At 52.1% G+C, this 9,543-nt stretch overlaps 1 protein-coding gene across 1 annotated transcript; it reads right to left on the bottom strand.

Moving 5' to 3' along the window:
• Positions 1 to 321: 321 nt before the first annotated feature.
• Positions 322 to 8,179, bottom strand: RHCG (Rh family C glycoprotein). Its single transcript, XM_058811552.1, has 10 exons — positions 7,944 to 8,179; positions 4,214 to 4,400; positions 3,771 to 3,921; positions 3,282 to 3,429; positions 2,736 to 2,902; positions 1,936 to 2,073; positions 1,446 to 1,582; positions 771 to 895; positions 529 to 602; positions 322 to 434 (listed from the first exon to the last, which is right to left on the bottom strand). The coding sequence occupies exons 1-10, from the start codon at positions 8,128 to 8,130 to the stop codon at positions 369 to 371; spliced, it is 1,380 nt and encodes a 459-aa protein (XP_058667535.1). The 5' UTR covers positions 8,131 to 8,179; the 3' UTR covers positions 322 to 368.
• Between the last annotated feature and the right edge of the window lie 1,364 nt (positions 8,180 to 9,543).

Genomic DNA, 9,543 nt, shown 5'->3' with positions numbered 1-9,543 from the left:
CCCCGGGCAGCCAAGAGCTCTCCTGGCAGTGGCTGTGCCGCACATCCCATCCCTGTGCCGCGCATCCCATCCCATCCCATCCCATCCCATCCCATCCCATCCCATCCCATCCCATCCCATCCCATCCCATCCCATCCCATCCCATCCCATCCCATCCCATCCCATCCCATCCCATCCCATCCCTGTGCCGCACATCCCATCCCGCCCGGCCGCTGACACACGGCAGCACAGGCTTGGAAAGAAGAACACGACTTTATTATATCCACAAAAGTGGCAGAGCAGGGCAGAGCCCTGCGGTCTCGGGGAGCGGACGGTCCCTCTGCGCTCGGCGCTGCGGCGGGGAAGGCGGGCGGGCGGCGGGGCGCGGCTCAGGGCGAGGCGGGCTTGTCGGGGTTGTGCATGTGGTACACGTCGCTCTCCTCGTCCTCCGGCACCTGCGGCAGAGCCCCCTGAGCCCCCCGGGCCGGGCCGCGGGCCGACAGCGCCATCTCGTGCCCCCCGCCCCGCTCCCTCTCCCGGCCCGCTCACCTCCCAGTAAATGCCATCCTCGAAGCAGTTCTCGGCCGCGGCGTCCCCCCAGATGGGCAGCTTCAGGATGCCCCCTGCGAGGAGGAGGGCAGGGCGGTGGGCACGGGGGGATGCGGCTGCTCCACCCAACGGGGCAAACGCAGCCCTGGCACGGCGCTCGGTGCCGTCCCCCCAGGATGGATCCGGCACATGGATGCCGCTGTTTGAGCATCCTCCCCTCTCCGCGCTGCCCTCCGGCTTACCCACGATGGCTCCCCCAGCGAATGCCATCAGCAGAGACACCACAATGCCGGCTGCCTGGAAGCCTCCCTGGATGCTGGGTGTCCGCGTCTGGTACACGCCCGTGAAGTCAAACGCCTTGATGAACCTGCCGAGGGCAGAAATGGGCATGATTGCCCCTGGCAGAAGGGCAGAAATGGTGATGATTGCCCCTGAGAGGAGGGATTCCCCAGCTCTGGAGGAGCCATGGTGCCCAGCTCTTTTGGGAGCTCTTCCCTACCCCCATCCCTCTTTTGCAGTGTTCCAATGACCAAAACATCGCTCACTTCTTTCTCTGACCCCTGGCAAAGCTTTACCAAGGAGGAGCCCAAAATATAAACATTCTCCTTGTAATTCAGAATTTTAGCCTTACCTGACCCCACAAAACAATGCAGGGGAGAGGGAGAAGCACTTCCCTCCCCATTGTGGCCCAGAATAATGCCAAACAGCAGGACTGTGGCTTACTTTATGAGGCCACCAAGAGTCAGCTGCATAAGATGAGGCTACAATTCAGTAAGCCAAACACAGTCAGTGCAACCCATGTTTTTGAGGGATAGCTCTGGGCAACTCTGAACTATTAACAAAAGCTGTTATTTGCTCCCAGCCCACACAGCTTCAGGTAAAATCTGTCCTCAGGGAAGAATTTCAAGCCATCTTACCCTTCCTTTCCATACACATCCTCTGTGGCTGCAGCTGCTGTGATGGCCCCCACAATGCCCCCAATAAGGCCTGGCATGGCATGGAGGTTGTGGATGCCACATGTGTCCTGGATGTGCAATCTGGACTCCAAAAAAGGCTGAGGGGAAGGGAAGTAGAGAGAAATCAGGGAATTGAGTGTGGTCCTGGAAAGGATTAGTTTCTTCCATGGAGGACTGGGATAAAGCAGAGAAAGACGAGAGATATTGTGTCCCATTAAGAGCTAAAGGCTTGAGACAAAGATGTGAGCCAAGCTCAAAATAAACTAACAACATATCCTCCAAACACGCTCCTGTTGGGAGTCTGAAACTTGCTGAGCATTTTGGGGCAGTGAAAGGAGAGAGAAACGATCTCACAAGGGATTCTGGAAAGCAGGAACCATCAAAGGGAAGTGAATCCATTTCTGATCTCCTCAGCAGGAGCAGGGCTGCAGGCCCCTCGAGCAGCACTCACCGTGAAGTAGACATAGCCCAGGGTGGACACGATGCCAGAGATGGAGCCCACAATGAGGGAGCCATACGGGGTCAGCATCATCTCGGCGCTGGTGCCCACGGCCACGCCGCCGGCCAGCGTGGCGTTCTGGATGTGCACCTGCAGGGGCAACCACTCTGCCTTGGCATCTCAGGGACATTGCAATTGCTCAGGGATGGTGCAAATGGCAAAGCGGGAGAATCAGCTCTGAAAATGTTTCCAGAGGAAATATCAGGGCCCATTTTCCTACTGGGTGGTGAAAAACAAGAAAAGAACAGGCAGCTTCTGTCTGTAGCACAGGTGCACAGAGACTCCCACTCCCCGTACCACACACGTTCTTTGCATCCACAGATATGGGTGGGGAGTTGTGATGAGATGGAAATTGTCTCACCCGTGTGTCATGCAAGCTCTGCTGTCACAGAGACTTGTCACCCACACATCCAACACGTACGAGTCAGCCCCCCGATTGCTCACGAGCTGCTGCGCAGGCCTTGTTTGATGGGGAGTGCTGCCAAAAAGGGCTCTGCAATGTGTCCAAGAGCAAGTCCAGTCCCTGCTGTGACTTGGCAGGGCATCACCCCACACTTCAAGCCCTGCAGGACCCATTCCCACTTTCTTATTCAATATAGCCTCAGAGTTTCTGACGGGATGCTGGTTTCACCATCATCCCTGGAAAACCTGTGTCTGTTCAGCAAAACACAAGTGCCAGTTGTTTCCTAGACCCTTGATCAACCTCATTATGTGTCCCTGGGGCAGTGCAGGGTTCTGTGCTCCCATCTTACCATGTCAAGCTTGCCCTTCTTTTGCAGCATGCTGGAGAAGGCCATGGTGGTGAGGACACAGGCGGCCAGCGAGCAGTACGTGTTAATAGCAGACCTGTGCTGGGCATCCCCGTGGTCAGAAATGGCTGAGTTAAAACTGGGCCAGTACATCCACAGGTACAGGGTACCTGGTGGGATGGGGCACATGGGATGAAGAAGAGAAAGGGAAAAGAAAGAATACAGGGATTGAAAACAAAATTCTTCTGCACAGGGAGAAATTACATCCTATAGTCCTGCTTCCCCAGATTCACACCCCACATGATGAGAGCAGCATCAGGAAAGGCTGGCACAGAAAGGGAACCAAAATACATCCTTATCTTCCCAGGCACCATCCCAGCCCAGCCACTGATGAAGGGAGCTGAGTAACTCTGAAATGTGAAACACCTCTGGGATACAGAGCTCCTCAGCTCATGCTGGTTTCATTTTTCCCAGAGACACAGGAGGAACCAGCCCTGTGCAGCTGAGTGCTCCCCATGCTGCAGCACCCCGGGGTGAAGGCTGGCTCACCAATCATAGCAAAGAGGTCAGAGTGGTACACAGAGCCCTGCTTGTCCTTGCTCTGCTCCAGCTTGGGTCTGTACAGGATCCGTGTCACTGTGAGGCCAAAGTAGGCTCCGAAGGTGTGAATGGTCATGGAGCCACCTGCATCCTTCACCTGCAGCCACGGGAAAACAGAGGTTTGCCTCTGCAATCTCCACTCGTTCTGGAGCTGAGGCCTGATTTGCATCATGCCCAGCTTGTCTGTGCATTTGACAGAGGTACCCAGTGCTCCTGAATTGCCAGGCTTATGTGTAAAACCCCAGAAGATCTCCCTTCCCAAGGAAGCATGACCCACTACCCCTCTCCTTGACAATCTGCCTACTTTTGCTGCCTGAATTCTTGCATTTTTAATGCTTATGAAGGCAGTGTCTTGGTGGAGCCACAGCAAAGGGAGAAGGTTTGAAGAGATGCAGAGAGAAATGAGCAGAACAAAGCAGGTACTACCTAAAGCCTTACATGAAGAAGGTTGAGGAGGATGTACTCATTCACTGAAAAGAGTGTGACTTGAAACAAAGTCATGACAAGGAGCTGTATGGGGCTGGTTTTGCCCAGGATGGCCCCAAAGGCGATGCACACAGAGCCCACGCAGAAATCAGCATTGATCAGGCTGGGAAAAGGGAAAGAAAATTGTGGTTTAATAAGGGAAATTTTCTCTGTAAATCACTCTTATCCACCCCCAGCTCTGGAGATCCCACCTGAAGACAAAGAAGTGATTAGGAGACATCCCTGGATTTCCCACTGACCTTCCTCCCATGCTCACAGTCCCACATTATTCAGGTAATGTGGATGATCTGTGTTCCCAGCACTGACATACAGGTGTTGCCAACTGCTTGGCTCTCATTCCAGCTCTTCCACTGGCCAGGTCAGAGGTGCCATCCCAGAGCCCAACTCCTCCTTACTTCTCCACTCCAATGAGGATCTTCCCGTCCTTGAAAGAGTGGAACCAGCCTTGCATCAGGAGAGCCCACTGGATCCCAAAGGCAGCAAGGAGGAAATTGAAACCCACAGCTCCGAATCCATAGCGCTTGAGGAAGGTCATGAGGAAGCCAAAGCCCACAAAGATCATCACATGGACATCCTGGAAAGCTGTGCAGAGGGAAGGGACTTTCAGCTCTGTGAGGACAGCAGGGCTGCAAGAGCCACGTGCATTTGGTGTTGAAAAGAAACTAATTACATCAGCAGCAGTAGGGGGGAAATTCAAGAGAAAATGTGTGTTTGCCTCATGTCCCCATGCTTCTAAGTCTGAAAATGGCTCAGCTTTTAGAAATTGGCTTTTGGTTAAAAGGCTCAGACTTTAAAGGAAATGTTTACTAAAAGCTGCGTGCAAAAGAAGACCTGAGAGTAATGGAGTGTACAAAGGAAAACCTTTTTCTATTCAGATTGTTTTTTCTCCTTTTGTGAAAAACTCAAAACCATCACGTGAAATGAACAGTAAAGTTTTGTTAAAACACGTAAATGGCCATTTTGGGTACATCCATTCAGTGCAGGGTCCTGGTGATGGCTCAGAGCAAGGAGAGCACAAGAACTAGGAAAGTTTACAAATACACTTTTAAATGCTTTGGAAATCAGCAGCAAAACACCCTTGAGAGCAGAAACCCACCGTGTGAGATTTTTAGTGCTCAAACCAGAGAGACCCAGTTCTTCCCACTAATGGTCAGACCTGCTCACCCAAGCCCCTCAGATGCCCTTCCCCGGGGGAAACCAGATCTGTGTGAGCCTCTAGAAAGACCTTTTGGCGCAGTAAACCTGCTGTACTTTTTTAATGCTGCAGCTTTCTATCAGATAAGCATTCCTTTGCAATTAAGTGAGCTGAAACGCTTGCATACTTTCAAATTGAACCATGCAAACCCTAACACTGCAGGCCTCCCAGCCAATGGAAAGAACAGGAAACCCAAGGCTGGGATCCCCCTTGGGAGACTCCTGCCAGCAAAACCATGGTGCAGAGCAGATAAACACAGCACTGAGAGAGCTAAACCAGAATGTTCTGCATTTTGCAGTGCAGAAATCATTATAGCCACTACATCCAGCAAAGTCTGTGCACTCAGAGAGGGTGTAAGCTCAGGGCAAAGGAAATTCTGTGGGTTCAAGTCCCGTCTACCCCGAAACTGTGCTGAAATCCACCAGCTCCTGGTCCATTTTCACAGGGCTTGTGTCTGCTATTTCCACTGAGGGTGGGTGAAGGCTCGTATGAAGTGCAGCTCTGCAGAAGCTGAGAAGACCTTGTAACTTGTTTAAGGATGAGCATTTGGACAGGCTTAAGCCATGCAGTGCCATGATAATCTGATTGCTTTTAAAAGATGTCCCCGCTATGAAATCACTCTATAAAAAGGAAGGAGACAAGATCTTCAGCTGGCACTGTTCAGTAGAGGTCACTTCCAAAGCACTTCTCCACATGTCCTAAGAACAAATCTTAGTTACTGTGGTTTTACCACACAATCCCGTAGACTTTCCCTCTGCAGCTGTATTTATTTCTCCTCTCTCTTTTCCAGTGTAAGCAGCACAATATACAGCTAGATTTATCTGCTGCCATTTGCATCATATATTCCTTCTCTCATTCTAAAAGCAGAAATACACAGGTCAGAGTTAAAGCTGTGGACTCTGTGCCTTCCCAAAACCCAGAGGATCCCATTGTGTTAGACCCTGTATGAACTCAGCAGGAAGAGCAGATCTTTCCTTAAACCACGCCCAATCTAAAACCTTTTTCTAACCCTTGCCTTTGTTTTCCCTTAGTAAGAATAACATTGTTATCATTGAGGCAGTACAGGCATTGCCATGCCCTACAGGTTCTGTAAGCCTGCTTTGTGGCAGGACAGTTGCCATAACTAACAAGAATAAGTGTTTGGGCTTTGGGAATACTCTCGGAGACAAACAAATCTCATTTCTTTTCCCCTAGAGAGCAGATGAGTCACTGATTACAAAATATCAACTTGCAATCCAAAATGAGAAGGAATTGTCTCACTGACTGGGCCTGACAATGGGCACCAACAACCACATGTTGGCTTCCTGAAACCAGACAGCTTCCCTCTGCCTGCCTTCCCAATCTTCTCTGGCTTGAAGGACCTGTTAATTTGTCACTCTTATCCCTCTGCCACTGCAGACAGGTGCTGGGGACAGCAGTGGTCACAGATATGTTGGTACAAATGATCTTTGGGTGATCAACCACCACAGTCTTCTGAGCAGCACAGGATGGACACAAGGATTGAAATTCCAGAGTCTGGCTATCTTGTCATGTTTGTCCATCTTTGCAGAAAGAGAAAATTTCCGATTAGATAAGGGAGAAAGAGCAGCTGTGCTTTTGGGCACGTAAGCTCTTCCTCAGGCCTGAAACAGAAACGTAATTCAAAGCTAAACTGAGCAGTTGCCCTTAGCTTGATTTAGTTGTGTTGAATCCATCTTGCCATTTGAGGGGGAATATTTGGCACTGCAGAGCAGGAGTGGGATATGAGGACAGAAGAGATGTCACTTCCTTAGCTCCTACACACTCTTTCTTGGACTCCTGATGTCCTCCCAGCACACCAGTGACAAGAGCAGCCCTCAGGCACTGCTGCTGCTTCACACCAGCCTGCGTGGGGCTGGTCCCAAGGGCAGATGTCCAGGAAGAGCCCAGGGCAGCCACAACCATACATGAACCTGGAGGCTGACTGAGCAGCCGGTTTCTGTAAGCAAATCCTTCTCTCAACTAGCTAATCCTCAGCAGCCACAGGTTGCTATAGCTCCTTTGATTTAGCAGGTGTTTTTAATGGAAATGTTCTAAATAGATGCATGACTCAGGCCTGTTGCTTCCTTGGAAACAATTGCCTACAGAAGCAGCCTGTTCTGAAAAGCTCACAAAGATGACCAGCCTTGGAGATCAAAGCCACCCAGAGGCACTGGCTGGCCAGAAGAGCTTTAACCTTCTGAATAATTTCTGTGTCACTGTGATGCAGAACCCAAGAACCCTGGGAACCTGGCAGCTCAGGAGGACTCTGGCACCGAAATGCCAGTAGCTAAAGGGTAATTCACAAGTGAGGGGGTGGACGGAGGAAGAGGAGGAAGATGTCACAGGATCTCAACAGCCGTTCCTCTGTGTGCACAGAAAGGCTTGCTCTGATCCAAAGCTGAGGGAGGGGGCAGAGAGCTGAAACTTGCAGAGTGTTGGGAACACGTCAGCCCTATTCCTGGAAAAAAGACGTCATGGTACCCTGCTGACAGAGCCCCAAGGCACCAGAGGGCCATGAGGCTTTTCTCTGATTCTTTGGTGAACCCCAAGCCAGCCTCGAGGCTAGAGCATCACCTTCCAGCAATTGGTGGAGACGGCACCTCTGAACAGGCTCTGCCACAGCACAGGATAGGATGGATGGGATGGGATGGGATGGGATGGGATGGGATGGGATGGGATGGGATGGGATGGGATGGGATGGAGAGGGATGGAGTAGATCGGGAGGGGATGGGATGGATGGGATGGGATGGGATGGGATGGGATGGGATGGGATGGGATGGGATGGGATGGATAGGGATGGGATAGATCGGGATGGCATAGATCAGGATGGGATGGGATGGGACGGGACGGGTTGGGATGGGATGGGATGGGATGGGATGGGATGGGATGGGGACCAGCCAGCACAAGGATTAGGCTCCCAGAATACTCACAGGGGTATCGGAAGTAGAAGTCGTTCTCCATGTCACTGGTCAGGTTCATGTCCCGTTTCTCCTCCTCCCAGTGCGCGTCAGCTTCAGCGCCGAAGCGCACGAAGACCCCGAAGAGGACAATCATGGCCAGCTCCCAGAGCAGGCACACCAGCGGCAGCCGCCAGCGCATGTTGGTGTTCTTGGCCATGCCCTGGCGCTCCTGTCCCTGAGCAGGGGCTCCCGGGGGCTGAGCGAGCCGCGGCCCCCGCGCTGCCCAGGGCCGGGCACATATATCGGTCAGGGAGGGTGAGGTGGGGCCCAGGGAGGTGCCTCCGGCAGGATCACGTTTCAGAGCTCTGGAGCTTCAGCAGGGCTGTTCCTCTAACCCACCTTCCTCCCTGGGAGGAGGGACAGCCTCAGCACCTTTCCTCTAAGCTGCTCTGAGCACCTCTGAGCCCTGCCTCCACAGAGACCAGCAGATGTGGAGGCCAGTGTGACTCAGCCCCCTGCTCTGCCCAGTCCCACACCCCTTCCCTGCCCCTGCCAGGAGCACCTTGATCCCGCTGTCCCCTCCCTCCCGGCTCTGTCCCCTCACCCCCTTCCCAGCTCTGAGATCCCCTTCCCCAGCTGGCACTGTGGGTGAAGGCACTGCCCTTTGCTCCAGCTCTTGGCTTTTGGAAAAGCAGCTGAGGTGCAGAACAGGAGGAACAGGAAGGTGTGATCTTCAAACCAGGTACTGAGATCCTCCATGAATGCAGAGACACGTGATGGCCCTGCCAAGGCTGTAAGGATGTTCAAGTGCCACGTGTTCCATCATTTCCCAAAGTGATTTACCCAGAGCATCCTCCTGGCAAGGCAAACTGAGCTGGGGCTGCATAACCAGGGCAATACTGTGAGATGGTGCTGGAGGCCTAAACAGCCCCTCCTCTGGTATGGTTTTCCTTTAATTAACAAACACAAAGTCCATTTTTCATATTCTTTTGAATTATGTGCTCTTTCCTCAAAGAGCCAGGCAAGTCCTTCAAACAGATCTCAGCTCCTTCCTCTGCCTGCAGATCCCTGGTTTGCCTGTCAGTCTTCCAGAGATGAAAGACTGCAGCCCAGGCAAGCTGCCCAAATTTGCTGATGGCATCTAATTGTGGCCCGCAGGCTGAGCAAGCAGCACTGATTTTGGTGTTGATTAGGCAATAATTTGAGTTTATTATTTTTTCTTGTGTGCTTTTCTTCTCAAAATGACAGATGGCAGAAAAATGCTGTGGATGGTCTTGAAGAGACTGATGGCCACAGAAAAATCATCCTCCAACCTCATTTGAACCCGTGCAGGCAGCAGGATAGAGACAGTGTTGACAAAAGAGAGAAGCCCATCTGCCCTAGCCCTCACCCTGCATGCGCAGAGCTCCACGTGACTGGGGTCACTTTTTGGGGACACCTAAAGCAAGGGGATTTTGTTGTTGTCTGAAGGACGAGCTCCCCCTCGAGCAATGCTGCTCAGGGTGTGGTTTTGGGTCTCCCATTACACAGGGCTGTGCACACCAGGATACAAAAGATCTCCAGCTAGAAGGAAGCTGAAATCCCCAGACAATACTTGATCTCTAATTGCTGGAGTGCTGTTGACAGTTGC

Source organism: Ammospiza caudacuta, chromosome 10 (assembly GCF_027887145.1).
Source record: "Ammospiza caudacuta isolate bAmmCau1 chromosome 10, bAmmCau1.pri, whole genome shotgun sequence".
NCBI lineage: Eukaryota > Metazoa > Chordata > Aves > Passeriformes > Passerellidae > Ammospiza > Ammospiza caudacuta.
The sequence above is the reverse complement of the archived record's forward strand: the minus strand, read 5'-3'. Positions and strand labels throughout refer to the sequence as shown.

What these genes read in the sequence shown, in the direction of transcription:
- RHCG (XM_058811552.1), bottom strand. Translation starts at nt 8,130, where the DNA reads ATGGCCAAGAACACCAACATGCGCTGGCGGCTGCCGCTGGTGTGCCTG. An exon ending in TCCTCCTCAACCTTCTTCAT is followed by an intron (nt 3,430 to 3,770) that starts GTAAGGCTTTAG and finishes CCGTGGCTGCAG; the next exon opens with GTGAAGGATGCAGGTGGCTC. An exon ending in AGAAGGGCAAGCTTGACATG is followed by an intron (nt 2,074 to 2,735) that starts GTAAGATGGGAG and finishes TTGCCCCTGCAG; the next exon opens with GTGCACATCCAGAACGCCAC.